We start from the raw sequence: 19,627 nt of genomic DNA on the forward strand, positions 1-19,627 counted from the left end.
TTGGAAGTCCCTTGGAAGTAGAAACTCGTCTAATTCCTAATTCATTCCTAACAAATTGGAAAGAAGACTATTTATCAGTGCAAGTATTAAGCAGACACCAGTTTGATTGTGACATCTGTGACCGATTGTTTGAAGAAGTTACTTATAAGATCATTTTAAAATGTACCTAGCAATGTTCAAACACATTAAGTGAGCCTCTCTCCAGTTGCTCTTACATCCCTGCAGCCTTGAAAGCATGTTCAAATATGGCTTTTGCTCTTGATTGTATTTATACTTCATATTCCCATTGCAGGACTTCACTATCTATGTTTTTTTCCCCCATTTGAACTGAAACTGAAAGTAATGCTAGTCTTGAATGGATGAATGAGCAGGTAGATGGGGCTTGTTTTAATGTGTCTTCAAATCTGGCAATGCCTCAAGTGTTTGCAGGCAAAGACTGAAAGAAGAAAACCTCCTGGCTAGGAATTAATGAAAAGCTAAGACCTGAGAAATTTCAGCATCACATCAAACATGTAGACATTTTAACCCTACAAAGTCCCAATAATCTCAAACGAGACGTGGACAAAAAAAAAAAAAAAATCTCTCTTATAGCCCTGTGTACTGTGCCTAAAGTATGGAAGGACAAAAAGCGCTTGAAATCAAGTATGTCAGAGGTTTTTCTTTCAATGGGGAGAAGCTGATGTTGCAATCCTGAGCCATCTGACATGGAGACATGTTACTGGCATCTTGGGGATGGAAGCCTGGGATCCTGCTATAAACATTACAGTGCACAGGACAGCCTCACAACAAAGAATTACCTGCCCCAAATATCAGTGGAGCCAAGGTTGAGAAAGCCTACTCACTGAACTAGTCTGGGTTGGATTTTTATTTCAGAATCTTTTTGATGGAAAAATAAAATCCCTAAAAACCTAAGGTCAGCATTAATAAAATCATGACTCTGAGAAATAGGAAAATGGACTGGATATTTAAGGTGTTGCAATCTGAGGCATAGGAGAGGAATGTTACTCCACCTTTTAAGCTGCATGATCCTGAATAAGTTGTTTAGCCTCTCAGAGCTTCAATAATGCAATCTTACTATAGACACTATCATAGTAGTAATAATACCAAGCCCATGCCCCTGCAGGATGGAGGGAGACTCACAAGGAATAATGTACATGAAGTCACTTTCAGCTTCAATAAGTACCAGCTCCATGTTTTCACTTCCAACCCCTTATAATGGCAAGGTCTTGTGGCATTTGGCACATTCAAATATAAAGAGTATAGTAGAACAAAGCCACTGACAAAGCTTTTCATGTTCTGAGCTGGGTGGTCGACCAGGACTTAGGCATAAGATGTTTTATGCATAAAGTGAAATGCAAAGGGCATTTTATTGACTCAGAAAGGGGAGGGTCTGACGACAGCCCTTCAAATGAGCTACTGGGCAATGTCAAGAAAGAAAGGAGCACATCAAGACCTGTTCCGTGCCATGGGAAGGTGGCACCTATACTTCCTTGCTACTTATTCTTCATTTCCCAGGAGCCTGGCTCTGACCCAAAAAGTCCAGTTGTTCCATGTTCAGGTTCTAACAGCCTTGAAGACACTACCAGCCACCTACTCACAATGGACAGGGTTTCTAACAATTCCAGTCAACCCAGCCTCTGAGGGGGGCCCAGAGCTGTGGCTAAAATTAATTCCTGATGTTCAGATATAACCTTTCACCTCCCCTCCCTGGTGCCCACCCCGGCATTGTGTCAAGACAGCAATCAGAGGCTTTATAAAGCACATTTGTCAGTGCCTGGGTGATAGCTCTGGGCCGATCCTTCTTTAATTTCCCTCTCCTGTTCCTTAGCCTTTCTATTTTCAGGTTCAAAGAAAAAAGTTGCTTTTGAGTTCTCTCTCTCAGAATTAAGTGATATAAGATTCTGATGGCTATAGAACTATTTTGATTTTGGATCCTTCCTGATTCACAAAAAGCTATGATGACACACCCTATGCCCAACTGGTTTCTAAATATTTCACAGTGGGATGTTGAAGCGGAGCTACATAAAGTCCTGCAAGTGCCCATGAGATGATTCTAATATGTAAGGACCTTGTGAGCTGAGAGAGTTTCCTTAGCACACATTCTCTGAATAAGATAATTTAAGCACATATTCTGTAGGAGCTGCTCTGTGTTTCTTTAGTGTTTAGCAATACACAAGTAGCGCAACTGAACTCCTTTTGATGGTTTCTATACTTATTACTACCTGTAAAGCAGAATGGTTTGGGAAAAGGATACAGTACTTTTGCAGAAACTGTGTCAAGATTTCCTAACCAGGTGATTTTTTTTCCTTTGACGTCCAGATACAGGGATATTTGAGCTTATGGTTTAAAATAAGTAGTCTCAGCACTATGAAGCTATCCACAGCCACTGCAGCATGAGTTTGATCCCCGGTCAGGGAGGTGACCCACATGGTGCAACAGACCTCTCCTCTCTCACCCACTGCTCCCCTCAGCAGTGTATTTCAGCCAATCCACCTGTTCTGCTCCCCCTTCTGTCTCTGGTGGATCCTCTCACCCCTTGCACATCTTGCCTGTACCCCAGTTCTTGTATGCATAAATAATCTTTCAAAAAATAATTAATTGGTTAATTAATCACTGCCAGGTTGCACTAACAATGCTTAAAATTTAGTTACATAGATCCTTTCATGAATACAAGGAAGCAGGGGGGAGAGAAAATAAGGTATCCAAAACTCAAAAGGAACATCACTCCCAAGAAGTCATGAAAGAGTGGGACATAAAACTGGAACAGAAGCTACGTGGTGGCTCTTTAAATACTCAGGATTCTTACAAGGACTGCACAGAAGCACCTTGCCATTACACCAGGAGGAAACTTAAACTCATCACAAGGAGACTTTCAGAACAGCTAACAGAGCTTCTGTTTCTTTAAAGAAGATTTTTGACACTGCATCTCACAATAACCATCTTTGTGTGGTTATTAGTATTGAACTTTGTAGTATGACACTTACAAAAAGAGAATAAAATATAACACTGTGATTTTTTTCAAACTATTTCCCAGTTTGCTGTGGAAATGCTGAGAATTTTATCCCATTGAGAATGAAAGAATCTGGTCTTGGTTCTGTACCTCATTTATTATGTGACCTTAGGAAAGACACAATATCTTCCTGGATCACTGTTAAATTTTAAATCTACCCTACCCGATATGCATTTGATAATCAAAATGAAGTCATTTGTATGTGTGATTACAGAACTGGAAAAAATGCTACTCAAATGCTTGGTCATCTTCATAGGTAACATTTATTTATACTAACTTAATTGAATGCATTATGTTGTTCATTCAACATATGCCTGACTCTTTTAATCTTCATGTTAGGCCCAGGAAATGCATATTGTCATGACCCCATTTCACAGACTAAGGAACAGGGACTTGAGAGGTTTAATAACATGTCTAAAGTTCAGAACTGGATCACCAAATAGGAAGAACTTAGTATTAACTCAGAGAACCAAGAAAGCAAAGAGAACTGAAAAAAAAATAATGAGGAAGGGAGAAAGAATCTGGTATGTTTTTTAAGTATTACAGTGAACATCAGAGAAGAAAAATTTGAACTGCTAGAAACTCTTACACCAATTTTATGGTTGAATGTTGTTGCATTTTGAATTTCTTGTGGTGAGAGGCATTGCATATTGCAATGCTTAGGGCATTTCAAGGTCTTGAAGCAACTTGCCTCAGGGACTCACAGCTAATGGCACCAAGATCCAAAGATCCCAACTCCAGCCTGTTGATTCCAAAGCTCATACTTACAACTGCTATATTATCATGTCCTATAATAATAACACATATTATTACTAAATAACAGTTACCAACAGTTACTAGTAATAACAGTTTTCAGCTGGAAGAGATTCCATTAGAGAAAGGTTTGCTCTGTTTTGAAAACTTAGGAAGCAACCCATAATTTGGAACTAAAGATACAAAGAGATAGGCACTCAGCAAGGGTCACGGGTTTTCTTATATATCTGTGGCTTTAAAATGACCATTAAAAAGCCTTCTCTCGTGCATTCTACATTGTCTCAGGGCTAACATCAATTCAGAAATCTTTGATATACCTAATAGAAACCCATAAACAATACAGCAGCACTAGCAGGGACAAAGATAACATGCATGGAGAGAAATTGATTTTTCCTATGAGCAAATGAACAACTTTTAAGATCTCAGGCTATTTTGATTCCCCCCTTCCTATCCCTTAGAGTTTAAGCAAGAAGAATTTAAAAATTAGGTCTATTAGTGTCTAGTGAATTTGGATGATGTTAGGAATTCATAGTAGCTGTTAACACCTCTGACTCTCTTCAAGGGCTGAAAGATAAATGCATATGATCATTTTTGTGCCTTCATGTAAGAAATGCTAAGGATATGACAAGAGGCATCCAGCAAAAGCTGAGCTGGATATTGTACAGAGATGGAAATGGTAGATAAATGTATACACATGCCTTTTTGCTTCAATACCTAGGGGATCTTATATACTGTTTGTGGATGTTTCCATAATTATTACTACACCAGATATAGGAAAACTCTTGCTATTAGAGGAAAGCCAGCAGTGAAGGTAGTTCTGATTAGATTTTAAAGAAAATGAATGTGAGTTGGGCATAAAAACAATCAGTTTTCAAATCATTTGAAATTCTTGGGCCACAAGTAGGCAACTTTACTTCATCTACTTCCTTCTCCCTAAAATCTGATGATTTTTCCCTAAACAGAACCTATCTTTTCAGAAATATGTTTCTGACTTCCTCATCCCCATGCTCACCTCACTATAGAGGAAGTGAGAAGATAACAGTGATAAAATTATAGACAGTTTGGAGTGTAGAAGACAGAGACATCACACCATACCCACATTAGTGAAGAGTTCAATATTCTGAGCTATTCTTATTGCATCCACCAGGTGATAACACAATTAGAGAACCAAGGCCCTTTGCCAAAGTATCGCCCCTCTAAATTCCTGCCACTTTTATGGTCAGGGTGTAAGGCTGTTTTCATGGGGGAAGTAAGAGATTAAAGCTTAGGGATTATTTGAATGGTCTTTTTAAAGAAGGCAACCTTTCCTGCCTTTGCCCTTGATTCAGCCATCTGGCTCTGGGAGTCTATTGGCAAATGTTCCTTGACTATAAAATTTAAACAGATGATTAATCCTTCTTCCTCCCATGCCAGCGTGCTTGCTATTAAAGTGCCTACTAAGACAAATCTCTGAACATCAAGGCAGCTTTAGTGTAAGTGAGCAAAAAAAGGATAGGCAACATCAACCCAATGAGTGAAATCCCACCCTTAGTATTCCTCTCATTGTTACCTTAATTTGTATGTATCAACATAAATGTTGATACTTTGGCAGTCTTCCTGCCATCCCTGACTATCTGTACTTTCACCCACTCCTGATGAAATGGCACCACATAGCCCTGACCTCAAGTGTATTTTCTGTTATTATCCAGCAGCGTACAGAATGGAGATGGTGTGTCTTCCCTCCAATGCCGATCATTTTCAGAGCCCTGGAAAACCCATACTAACCATATTTGGTATGAGCCAGTCAGGCAGTATTAACCAGGTGGACAAAAAATGTTCAGTGCACAGTTACTAAGTCTCCAGAAGCTCCCTACACTGGACCAAATCCTAAGGAATCATGTACAGATTTATCTGCTCATGCAAAAATAACTTAAATGTGTGCTTGATAGTCAGTGTGTATGATTTAGTGACAGTCATGTGAAAATTACCATTTAGAAATAAGAATGAGACAGAAAAAGAGAGTTGGGTCGTTGAGAGTAAAACATGTACCTGTGGGGTAATGCTCATTCACGGGCCAGTTGTCCACCTGCAGCGTAGCGTTGCCTCCATTCCTGGTGAATCGCACCACATGGTATTTACCATCATTCACAGGGGTTCGCTCCTCTTTGATGGAGATGTCAACCGTGCCAATATTGAAGACAACTCCAATTTTCCCCTGTTCCTATAAAAAAGAAACACAAAAGGCATAGTTATCACCAACCACAAAGTTTTCTCTCTTTAAAGTTGATTCTCCAACTAACAATAAGTCTGCAGCACCCAGAGGGAGCTGTCAGCATGCAGTTAATAATAGCATCCTGCATTTCTCCACGGGCTTTCATCCTGAACATAAAAACCAAGGATATAAAGCCACCCCAATTGCTCTCACAGGTTGCATTGAACAGATTACATCACTCAATTGCCCACAACAGATATCAAAGCTAGAACCAGAGAATAGCCTAACACTTGGAGTGACACCGATAAGCTTATTTCTATGAGATGAATTAGGCATGTTTCCTAGAAGAGGCTAATAAGACACTGGACCCTACAGTATTTCATTATTCATATTTACGATTAAAGAGGAAATAGAGCCTGCTTGCGCATTTTTGGGCAGACAAAGCCAAGAGGAGGAGTAGAGATGATTAGGAGGCAGTGGCAGAAGAGTTAGCATTGGAGACCAACTCCTGGTGACATTTTTCTGTAGGTCTAAGATACATAGATGCCAGGAAAAATCAAGTGGGGATTTCAGAGTCAGATGAACTTCTACCCTTCCTCCACTTGCAGCCCTATTCCTAAAGTTAATACAAAGAGTTAATTCAAAACTCTAGCAATATTCCAGTGCTAGAATTTAATTTCACACAGCTGAAGAGAACCTCTGGACTCCACAAAGACTCTGGAAGGGATGAATTCCAGAAGACTAAAGAAGGTGATGATTATGGGGTGATGACGTAGAGGTTGTGACATCATCCACATCCTTGGAAGTGCCCAGAATACTGACATTTACGTAATAATCCTATTAAATCTCTTACACTTTTATTCTAATAATTGGTTGAATGTTGGATTAAGTAGCACAATGAATACAATGAAAGTAACCTCACTGATTAGCTATTATCTATTTCAGTATGCTTCATCCAAGGCGGGGTGGGTAAGGAGAAGTCATCTCTGCCCATCTCTCCACTTTCCTGACTCGTTGCCTAAAAGTAAGTTGGATGTGCAAGGACAATAAAATTTAGTCGTAATTCTGAAATTCTCTAAGTCCGAGTCATAATATTTATTCACACAATCTTTTAACCTCTATTTCCTTATTCAAAAAGCAGTAGAAGAAATAGGAAAAGAATAAGGAGGAGAAGAGGAGAAAGATATGGAAAAAGTCCAGAATCCATATAAACTAAGATGTAGGAAATATTCCACTGAAACTCAAATTTAGTAATTTGGCTCATTCATGCATTTGTTCTTTATCAATTGAGTACACAAACATAATATTTATTAAGCAATTGTTATGCTTAAAGTCCATAAAGTCCATAAATTATGACTTTGGTGAGTTTTCAGGCACTGGTTTCCATATAATTTGGTATATTTTACTTATTTTTCCGAAAAGAAGGTTTTCCAAAAGGAAGGACAAATGTCCTTTAGTATGTGAATACATTTTGTGTCCAATAAACAAACCAGACAAGCATACAGGAATCTTGATCTTAGAAGGCAAGAATCTAGACTGATGAACAAAGGTTGTCACCAGCACAGAGGTGCTGAGACCCAGCATAGAGGCAGGATGGCATAGAGTGGAATCTCTATGATTCTAGGCAGATGGGTAAAGGAGGGAGTCCTGGAGCCCTTGGTGGCTTTTCAGGCTTTTATTGAATTTACCAGGTACACGGCAGGCTGGGGGTCAGGGGCCCGGAGGCTGGCAGGACTCCCATCCTCTGGCAAGTCTTTACTCTTTCTGGGCTCTCTGGCATTCTTGTTCTTTTCTGCTGGTGCTGCTCTTCTTTTGCTTCTCAGCTCTCTTCTGGTGGTTCTGTTCCTCCTCTTGCTTCCTCTTTTTCTGCTTCTCTCTCGTTTATTCTCTCTGGTTCTGTTCCCCACGATGCGGCCCTTATAATGCCAGTCTCAGCCCAGGTGAACCCACCTACGCAGGCCCATACCCTACTCCAGGTGCCCACCATCAGGCATGCATTCAGGACCGCAGGGATCCATCATTAATCCTAATGGGTAGCGGGAGGGCAGAAAAGCCTGACAATCATTTACCCTATACCCAGGCAGACGTCATCGCTCCCATGTGCCCTGGCAGCACAGCACAAATGTGAACCTAGTTCTGCAATTCCTATGCTCTGTGCTCTAAGGACAGCAGTGCAGGGGCATCCCAAATGGTGACTAAATGTATTCATGATTTCATGAACCTTTGTTGTGACACTACAGTCTCAGTTTAATTTTTGCTTTTTTCCATCTCTATATCTCTAGCACTAAATAAAGTAGCTAGCACTAAAGTATGACACATAGGTAAATGAACCTGATCAAGGTTTCTTTTGATAATGTTCATGCCCATATTATGACTCATTTTTATTCTTTATCCTTGACTCTCTAGGAATTCAGACACGACAGTATGCTTTTTCTTGTTTCAAAAGTTGGTATTCATTTCTAAGAGGGGTGTGTGTGTGTGTGTGTGTGTGTGTGTGTGTGTGTGTTGGTAGCTCTCACCCTCATTCCAAAATAAGCAAGACTATAATAACCTGAGCCATAACCTACTTAGCAGAATGAAAGGACTGGAGAAGTTAAGAAACCATGACTTCAGATACCATTACTCCTCTGCCCACCCCACCAAGGTGGGCTCTTTATTGAACTAGTGTTCTTCAATGAGAAACCACTACATAAATCCTGGATGCATAGAAAGAACTGCTGGTGACTCAATTCATCTCTGAGTCACTAATTAATCATGGATGGAGAACAGTTTTAGGGAGAAAGAAAGATGCTTTAAAGCAGCATCTTGCAGTTTTTCAGCAACAGCAGTGGCAAAGTACATTTCTGGCTCAGTGAAGTTGGCAGATCAGTGAGATATATTCTTGGGCAGATTTTCTGCAAGATCTATAATAGATTTAGAAAAAAGAAAAGATTTAATCTCTGCCAGAATAAATATTTGGTCCTTATCTTAGGCACCACACATTTGCCAGTGCAATCACTATTTTTGAGAGATCTTTTTAATCCCACTAGCATGCTGCCAGTATCAGTGGAGACCCTTAACCAGGTATTTCCCACAGTGGTGAATGTGGCTGTGTGAGACCTCAGATGTGGTCTCTTTACTTGCAGTAATAAGATTTCATTACTGAAAGCTCCTTATCATTTGCTATGGGACCACAATGGCATTATAATCTGTGGCCAACTGCTTTGTCTAACTTCATTAGAAGCCTTGTGGCAAATGCCATACATTGCCCAGGCTTGAATCCATTCTGCCATGAAAACAAACACAAAAACAAAAACAGACAAAAGTTCTGATTTATGTGTCCAGAGAAAAGAAGGATGAAGAGTAAAAGTCATTGGATTTGGAGTCAGCCCTGCTGACACTGGAAAAGTTTCTTACCTTTACTGAACTTGTTTTTTGATAATATATTGTGCAGAGATGATACCAGTTTTACATACTTCATGGGGCTATGAGAGTTGAAATATTATGATTAATGTAATCATACTTTATAAATTATGAACTATTGTACAAATCTAAGGGAAAAAATGAGATAATAAGGCACTCTCCAATCATTTAACCATATAATGCTTTGTGATTCCTGGAGAAGTTAAATGGTTCAACAGGATAGATATGAGGTTTAGCATAGCATGGTTCTGCTCCAGGCAGAATACCTCTGGCTCTGAAAGATGTATCACCCTGGGCAGGTTATTATACTACTGATCGCTCTTCTTTGAAGGGATGTGTAGGCAACAAGAAGCAAATTTCTACCTCTGAAGCTAATTGTGAAGATTTAAGGAGAAAGAATATGTGTGAAGACCTAGCAGGTGGTTGAGGCTGGGACTTCAGGCAATATTACTCATCTTGTCCATTTCTTTTCTTCATTAGTGTAGTTGAAAGTTGTGGCATGAGCTAAAGACTAGTTGGTTTAATTACACTTTCATCAAGAAATATTGCAAAAACAGGGGCGTCTCTGGCTTCCTAAGAGTTAGGTTTCAGTGCTATCATCACTGCAGCTAGAGCTCAATCCCTGGCCAGGGATTGAGTAGACCTGGTCTACCTGCAGTAGACCTCTCCTATCTTGCCAACTGCTACCCTTAACAGTGTAGCTCTGCCTGTTCTTCTCTCCACTCCGACTCACTCCCCACTCTGTCTCTGGTGAATCCTCTCACCCGCTGCACCTCTGGCCTACACCCCAGCTCCTCTATGCATAAATAAGTAACTAAATCTTATAAAAAAGAAATGGTATAAAATAAATATCAATTTTACTATAAACAACATTAAAAAACCAACATTTACAAGGTTGATTTCCTATTGCAATTTGGTAGCAATTCCTGTTCCATATTCCTTGATGCCTTTTGTAAGTTTCTCCAAGACAAGAAAAGCATAGCTCAAAAGGACTGTAATTATAAACTTAACAGCTCCATACCCAACACCACTAAAAATGCTACCAAGGCAATCACTACAATCCATGTTCTTCCTTGATATTAAAAACAAAGACAAGTGGTAAATCAGAAAACATTACTAAAGAACCCTCAAGTGCATTTGGGAAAAAACTCAATGGTGCAGAAAGCAGCTGTCTTTATATAGCCAGTAAGTTATTCTTCATCAATAATGACTGCTTACAAGCCCACCTGGTTGCTCAAATTAGTCTGGCTCCAGTTTTCTGATCCTCCGTCAACCACAATTATAGTCACTGCTATGGAGTTGACCCAAAATTTGTTACCAACACCATGGTTCAGATTTCAGGAGCAGAAATGGACAGGGGTGAGGAAAATCCTCAGGAGCGAAGTGCTCCCTAAAGACGATCTCTTTATTCACTCCAGAGTGCCCCCAGGGAAGACAGAATGCATCATTTGCTATTTTAGAAAATTATAGCTGACAAATGTAGCCAGGGAGATGTACAAAAGAAGCAGTTCTCAATATCTTAACTTGTAGGTGTCCCAGAGAATCTGAGAATCAGGCTGCCCACTGAGCCTGGAGTTCAGTGCTATGCAATTATATAAAGAAAATAACATGGAGGTGATCCTTCTTGGATCCAGACACTGCCGAGTCTGTCAAACCCATTTCAAAGTCAAGGTCATAGTAAATAAAGTAAGTGGTGGCACTGTTAACTACAATTTTTAGTCTCCCTGCAATTCAGTCTTCTGGTAAGAGAGAACTTCGGGTGCTTGTGATGTTGTAGGTCATGACTTTATTCATGACTATTAGATGTCTTTTAATGAAGATCGTCAGCCCATTCTTTCTATGTGATGGTCTTCTAGTTCTAGACTCAGGACAACTGTTAGCTCATAAGCAGTGAATGCTTTACAGAGATATGTCTTATGTTGTATACGCCGTATACAGAGATATGTTGTATGAAAGGATTTAAAAGATAAGTGAAAGGGACATCTCTAGTGGCATAAGGGAATAAAATGCAGCACTATGAAGCTATCTGTAGTCACTGCCAGCACAAGTTTGATCCCCAGGCAAGGAGGTGACCCACAAGGCATAGCAGGCCTCTCCTGTCTCACCTGCTGCTCCTCTCAGCAGTGTATTTCAGTCAATCTGCCTGTTCTGCTCCTCACTCTGTCTCTGGTGAATCCTCTCACCCCCCACCTCTGGCCTGTACCCCAGCTCTTGTATGCATAAATAAATAAATCTTTAAAAAAACAAATAAAAGATAAGTGGAAGAGATCAGGACTCTTCCTCAAGAAGCGTTAGGTAGAAAATAAACCCATCAGGAATCACCCACCTGACAACACTCCAGCTACGGGGCTTGGGTAGCATTTGAACTTTCACTCTCAACCCATGAGATTATGTGGTTCCCCTTCCTGAAGGATGTGTGTGCCAGGAAGTGCTGGGGGAGGACTATGTCTGTTCTGGGTTCCATAAGGCTTTAAGATTTAGAATCAGAAAACTTAGGCCAAGTCAAAGTTCTGTATTTTACTGTTCAGGTGATCTTAACCAGGTCCCTCAGGACTCAAATGTGAACCTATCTGTATAAAATAAAATAAGAATGATACAAAGACAACCATAATAATCATCCCTGTGTGAAATGATAAGAGAAATACATAAAATCTTGGCAAATTCCAAAGTATTCCACAAACCATCATGAAAAATGATGTTAATGGTAAAGATGAAGATAGAGATAATGGTGAAGATGGTGGAGATAAGTGGGTGAGGAATATTGTGAACGATGCACCAGGGACCGTGGCGCATACCCCACAGGAGATGGCTGCATTTGGGATGACTCTCCCATTGAAGATCATCAACTCTAGAATCTGTATAGATTATAATTAGAAAATTCACATTAAATGGCTTGGAAACTCATTCTATTTTCCTAAATCTGTACAGATTTCAAAGACCTTTGTACTCTCCCAGAATCCACCTCTCCCCTTGACCACAGTTGCGCTCTGCCAGGTGTTGGCTGATGTCTGGTTGCGAGAGGTCAATCTATTAAAGTGGATTAGATTCACAGTCTGAAATACTAACAGAGGGCCAAGAGAGATAAGACTGACAAATAGCTCAAGACAGCTCCATCTCTAACTCCAAGCACAGGAAAAAAAAAAAAAAAAGAAAGAGAATGATCAGGGTCGACAGCTTAGGACAACAGGAAAACTGACCCGGAGGTGTGGCTCAGGCAGGACAAAATGGCTGGTACAGGTAAGTAAGATGCAAGTCAGAGTCAGGTTGCTGAGGCTCACTGGCCACAAACTACTGCCTTAGCCATCACACCTTTTCATCCACACTGAACGCAGACTTCTCCTGCATAGATGCCAATGTCACGCTGCCTCACTTGGTGGGTAAGCTTGACGGCCAAGCAAGAATTAAAGCACATTTCTGGAGGAGCCTCAGGGTTGTGCCAAGACCTGGAGCAGTCTCCTGGAAGGATTGTGGTGACATCTGGCAGGGCAAGGCTCATGATGCCCATGAGAGGGAACATTTCAGGAAGCCCCTTGCTTTTCCCTCGGATCTCTATTGCAGCTGCGAGGAAACCACCTGATGGTCTTCATGAAAACACTGTAAGCTGTGTGTCCTCAGAATCAACACCATCAACCTCAAAATTAGGAAGCACATTTTAACTCACTAGAATTCTCCCAGAATATTTTATATCATACCTACACACTTACACACCATGATCCTGGGGCCAGCAACATCGGCTTCTCCTGGGAACTTGTTAGAAATGCAAATTCTAAATTCTTGGGTCTAACACAACACACTTTGTATAGGAAATGCTGGAGCAGAGCCCAATGATCCGCAGTGTCTCAAATCCTCTAGGTGATTCAGACACTTGCTAATGTCTGGGAAGCACTTCCTTGCATTCATTTTTTGTTTTTCCAGGACAGTGCTTTCAAATGGGGGTGATTTTTGTGCTCAGGGACATTTGACAATATCTGGAGATATTTTGAGTTGTCCCAACTGGGGGTGGGATGCTAATGGCATCCAGTCAATACAAGCCTGGAATTCTGCTAAATATCCAACAATGCCCACAAAGAAATAACTAGTCCATAATATCAGAAGTGAAGTATAAACCTTCAGTCTCTTGACAAGAATCCATAAAGTTTACCAGAAACTATTTTACAGACATTTACACATGTGGTCTAATCTATTTCCACAATGCCTTCCTGAGGTGCGTATGCATGTACACATAACACACATGTGTGCACATGAGTGTATGCCTGTGTATGCACATGTGAACTGTCACATATTTGGTCTAAAATTGTGGTCTAGTCCTCAGAGCACAGGGCAATCAATGTGAGTGCAGGGATTATAACTGAGTCTCTCTCTACTCTATGTTGTATTGGAATGTCCTTTTTACAGAGGCAAACTTGGAAATGCAAGCTCAGATAGAAAGTAGCAGATCTAAAATGCATGTCCCATGTTATTTGCCCTATGAGTCTCAGTGACCCCATACTCTTAACTTATTGCTGCTAGTCCATTAAAAAATGCCCCAGTACATCTCCCCAGGCTTAATGACATCAGCTGATAGTCCCAATTTCAATTTAGTCCCTGGACACTTCTCTACAGACTAGCTGACTTTCATCTACGTCCACAAAGGTCACTTCAGAGTGGGCTGCAAAGGGGGAACACCCTATTTTCAGCTATTCAAGTCTAAAGATGAGCAGCAGCTCTCCTCCGGAAGGGAGACCAGTAAACAGGCAATAACCTTTCAAGACCTATTCCGTAGTTGAAAGGATACCATTAGTGATTCTCCAAAATGCTATACTATTTACTTATCTTTCCAGTGACACACTGATAATATCATATCTTCAGGGTGAATGGGGCTGCACGAACAATAAACCTCGTCCAAGAGTTCTAGGTCTGGTGAGTACAACATTCTTAGTCACTACCCTAGATTAATCATCAGTCTAAACTCCATACCATGGGCCTCCTCTGGTAGCACAGTGGTTGAGCACTGGGCTGTGAAGCTGCCACAGCCTCTGCAGTGCTGGTTTGATCCCTGGCTGCTGGCTACCAGCGAGGGTCCCACATGGCACAGACCTCTCCTGCCGCCTGCTGCTCACCTCAGCAGTGTACTTCGTCAGTCTGCCTGTTCTATTCCCCACTCTGGCTCTGGTGAATTCTCTTACCCTCCTGCACTTCTGATTGTACCCAGTGCTTGTGTAAATAAATAAATAAATCTTAAAAAAAAATAAACTCCATACCGTTTTTCAGTTGAAAACAAAAAGATGGATACACACACTTTAGAACTGGGAGCTTCAGTACTTGAGATTATCAGAAAATATGATGTGAGTTTTATATTTTGTTGCTGTGATTATGAGGCCTTTGGAGAATGGGTATGCAAAAGTTGAAGGAGCAGATTGGTCCGGAGGAGAGATTAGAAATTGTGGGATCTAGGGCCTCCCCGGTGGCGCAGCGGTTGAGCACTGGGTTGTGAAGCTACCTGCGGCCTCTGCGGCGCCGGTTCGATCCCCGGCTGCTCCCCCGCCACCGGAGGAGGGTCCCACATGGTGTGCAGACCTCTCCTGCCGCCCGCTGCTCCCCTCAGCAGTGTACTTCGGTCCTTCTGCCTGCTCTGCTCCCTGCTCTGGCTCTGGTGAATTCTCTCACCCTCCCGCGCTTCTGACTGTACCCAGTGCATGTATAAACCAAACAAACAAACAAATAATAAATAAATAAATAAGACATGCCTCTAGAAAATTAAAAAAAAAATTAAAAAAAAAAAGAAATTGTGGGATCTAATCTGGCTGTTGCCTATTTTTGGAAATAAAGTTTTACTGGGACACCATTGTGTTCATCCACTTACATATTTGTCTTTGGCTATTTTTACACTATAACAAGAGGTAAGAAGTTGCAACAGAAATCATGTGACCTACACACCTAATATATTTACTCTCTGGCCATTTCTAGAAAGGTTTGCTGATCCCTTTTTTTGGTCCCTGCACAATGTAAGGTTAGTTATGATTTTTTTCATTGTTTGACCAACAGTTTATGTTTAAATGTTTAAGTGGGGATAATAACTATGACTAGAAAATGCATGTCTATACTTGCTCATTCAACTATTACCTGGTGAATAGAGCACACTTCTAATAAGATAAGATGAAATATATAAAAACTCACCCAATATAGCATGAACTAATTTATCTCAGATTCCATTAAGGGTGGTTTAGATACTAAAATCAATTTAATATAACACTGTTTGAAGGTGGGCAGCTGCAGATACAGAGAAATAAATTAGAGGCTTCTGGCAAAAGATGGTAGCTGGCAATGAAGGAGATGGAGTGAAATTGTAAAGTTATTAAAATTATAATGATATGACATTTCTTCCTGAAAATTTATCTAGTGCTATGGATTGAATCATGTACATGTTAAAGGTTTGGGATTCTCAAAGGCAGCACACATCACTTTGATGCTAGGACTTCAGTTTATTATGTTAGATGGAATGAGAGAAGACAATTGCATTGCAGCCAATGAATATCTCAGTCTCCAGGGCTCCAATGCATCTGAAAGATACTTGAGTCCTTTGAGTGATAAATGGTGATTAACTGAGCTCTCTTGGTTTACCTGCAAGGGGAATCTTCTGTGTCATCATCTTGGGAAAAACATACTGAAATAGGGGCTCATTTTTCCTTTCCTACTTATCGTAAACAAAAAGGCCAGCAGACTCTAATATATCAGCAGTGCCTGTCTGTACAGAGGGATGTGCTGCTGTGTGTGTGTCCTGGAGATAGTGTTGCAGCTAGGTATTTCATCCAGGTAATATTTTATGGCCCTCCTCATTGTCAACTATCACTACTATAACATTCTTTCTTGGATCATATCAGTATTTCTCATTCAAAAGTTTGAGTCTGACCTACCCCAACCACCATAACAAGAGCAATGGGGGAAGGGAAGGAGGAGAAGTAAAATTTAATTAGCACATCGCATCGTGAGGAGGAAGGTCTGCTAGTCTCCATGCCAGGTCAAAGCCACTGTAGGGGAGAGTAATGTGGACTGATCAGACGTTTGAAAAGAAAAACACTTTCCCTGGGCTCTGGGGAAGGTTAGAAATGGGACCCACACAGGAGTCACAAGGAGCTGACTCATGCTTTTGGAAAGACATTCAACACACTAACTTTAGTATTTATTTCAAAGAAGCATGCTCTTTTGATAGAATATTTATAGAACACAAACATGCGCAGTTCAATTTACTTGAAGTTAGTATCCCTATCAAATTATAAAGTGAGTCAATTTCAGCCAAGTAGGTGTGTGGGGAAATCCCCGAGAAATGAGGAAGTCATCTTTCCACTTTGATGTGGCATGAACTGTGTGTTGTCTGGGAGCCAGCCACAGCTTTCGATACACCAATTCTGCATGGAATTTTTAATAAATCCATACACAATAGGAAGGCATAGCTATATCATAGCATTAAAGGCACACATTTTCCTTCTTTTCTCCTTTATTCTTTTTATGAACATGCTAATGACTTCATCCAAAAGCCTAAGGGACACACAATGTTGAGTGAGAGTTGTGTGAGTGTGTATGTCACTATCTGAGTGTGTGTGAATGTTTATGTGACTATGTAAGTGGGTGTGTGTCTGAATAAGGCTTTAAAACTAAATCTAGCCAAAAAGAAGGGTTTTTTTGGTCTTCTACTTGGCTTTTTAGGTAAAATGATGATTGCTCTGGAGAATTGAGTCTCCTCTGTATCCATCAAAAGGCATCTGTAGTGACGCTCTAATCCAATTCTTGGACAGTCCCTGGACAGTCCATCAAAACACTGGACCTTCTTCCATAGAATGCTCTCAAAATATGAATCTATCACAGAGCTGACTCACAATAAGCTAAAAATTCCAGAGTGAATGAAACATCAGGATGTTTTAGAGTCAACATGAGTTCCAGGATATGTAACTGGTCCTCTGGGATCACTGATCCAGGAATGACAAGAGGTAGGACAGATCTCCAAAGCTGAATGAGTTTTCCTTTCTGATCTGGAGAACAGACTTGGTCAGAGGGCTCAGCTTTCCTTGCCAGTGTACTTAAGTTCATAGAGATGAATATAGTTCTACATGCATGCCCTCCCAGGGCCATCCATGATTAACTAGATCCTCCAGTTATCCATCAGCCTTTCAGTATATATTCTACAACAATCAACTCCATGTGTTGATTTGTTTTAAAGTTATTTTAATGGAACTATTCTTCCACTCTTCTCCTAATCAGATCCTGAACATTGTGAGAGCAGAAAACACATTTTTCTATGTCTTTTTCCATTATGGAGGTTCATAAATGTTCGGCTGAGAACTTGACACAATAGTGAAAGCATTTTTGCATTTTTCAGCAAGCCACAGTTTAGTGCAGCGTGTGACATGTCCATCCATGGTTCATTTACTGCTTTTCAATTTTTGCTATGATTTTGTTTGGGAGAGTGCTTTTGAAAATGTAGATGATTACATCTCAGGGGACCACAGGCACTTATTTATTTCATGTAGTCTATGCAAATTTATTTCACATGGTCTACTGAACAGTCTTCAAGATATGGAACACTCCCAGGAAATTCGAGAGTGACAGACTCTGCAGACCTGAGGCAGGGAGATTAGGTGTCCTGTTACCAAGACATTCAACTCAACCTGTTTCTTTACTGGAACAAGGGAAGTCCTCAAAGTGGATGCTATTCTAGCCCTTTGCCAGTTCCTTGAACCACTGGTCCCCTTAAACACAATTTTTACCTTCTAACTAACTGAGATGCCAGGCTTTCAGAAAACCTCATTTTCACTTTCCTGCTTTCTGCTTTGTTCCTTAGTATGGTGGCTGCTGGTTAAGGCAGCACTCAAGCTTCACCTTCTGGGAGAGCTTTGCTCTCTTTTTAGGGCCAACATCAACTTTTAGGGCTGCCTCTGTGGGCTGTACTACAATCATTTTCAACTTGTACCAAACTTGCCAAATTGCGGATATTCACACATCGTGTTTTATTTAAAGTATACTTTTCTTTCTCTAAATCTAAGTCAGAAGTCTGAATTAAATCATAGAAGTTCTGCAATACTTCAAATCATACACTCAGTATAGGGTACTTTGTTAAGCCTACGAGAAGCTAGAGAAATATATCTGGTCTCATTCAGCTCTCAAGAGTGTAAAATCCACTGTGCTGTAACAAAGGGAAAAAGCCCTGGAGTCTGAAGACATCAATGAAAGTTCTAATCGCTCACTTAATACAGAACCTGAGATGTCAAAGGCAGATTTTTCTCATATGGTTTAGGATGATTAAAAAAAAGATGTTTGTAACCAGCAATGTGAAAAATATGGAACAGTGAGAAATAGATGGGCACAAGACACAAACAGAAACAAATACACAGTATCCTATATTAAGGGTAGAAGGAATAAAGAACATTTACATGTAATATTTCCAAATCAACATATGCAGTCAGTCCCTGACAAGTTGCCCAAGAGACTAAAGAAAATTAACGTGTGTCCTTCAGGACAGAAGATGCTGCTCTATTTGTGAGGGGTCGGGCCAAAGGTTAAAAAAAGTGAGTTTAAGATTTATTTAAGCAGGTACCAATGAGAAGTAAGAAGGAACAGGAGAAGTTATAAAGTTGAAACTGTTGGAATGAAAATGAAATTCCATCTGTTAAAGGGAAAAATAGGAAATACTTGCCATAAAAAAAATGTAGGCTATCAACCAGCTCATTCATTTTCTAAAATATCACTAATTTTGTCAAGAGAGAAACCTTTGAAATTTAAGGCAGACTAGCAGGCTCCCTATATACAAAGAGAAAGCTTGTTAATGGCTCATCACATGTTGAGTTTAATATTTTTCTCTCTAGCCCAAAGGACTTCCCCACACCCACTGGCAAATGATTCCTTGATGGTGGCACAACTACATGTATAGGATTTAGAAAACTATAGACTCAGAATAATTATAAATAAAATCCTTTATTTCCCAAGTGTTCCCTGCTGCTCACTCCCCTGCTTTCTGCTGTCAGCATCTTTCTTCCATCAGGAGAATGTTAGCTGTTTAGAAGGGTAGTAGCTTGTGCTGAGCTTACAGTTGACCTCAGTCCAGAGGCTCAGAGGCCATCAGGGAAGACATCACCCAGGTCTTGCCGGAGTACCCATGTTTCAGAAGTTGGCGCTTATCTTCCCTTGGCTCCCTCGTCATATCTATGCTTAGTGAGATCTGAGAGTCATTTAAGGTAGTGATCAAGGTCAGAAGAAAGGAGAAACGTAAAGGAAGGGGAAAGAAGGAATATAGGTACAGA

At 40.4% G+C, this 19,627-nt stretch overlaps 1 protein-coding gene across 18 annotated transcripts in view; it reads right to left on the reverse strand.

Annotated features, from left to right (window-relative positions):
- The window catches only part of NRXN3 (neurexin 3), a gene marked incomplete at both ends in the record, with an annotated part of 1,501,492 nt that overhangs the window by 173,955 nt on the left and 1,307,910 nt on the right, over positions 1–19,627 (reverse strand). For all 18 annotated transcript variants that reach the window (XM_084241403.1, XM_084241402.1, XM_084241405.1 and 15 more), the window contains one exon: positions 5,792–5,963. In XM_084241403.1, coding sequence (XP_084097529.1) covers positions 5,792–5,963 — 172 coding nt within the window. The remainder of the gene's footprint in view (positions 1–5,791; positions 5,964–19,627) is intronic.

The sequence above is a fragment of the Talpa europaea genome (assembly GCF_964194135.1).
Source record: "Talpa europaea genome assembly, chromosome: 8".
Lineage (NCBI taxonomy): Eukaryota > Metazoa > Chordata > Mammalia > Eulipotyphla > Talpidae > Talpa > Talpa europaea.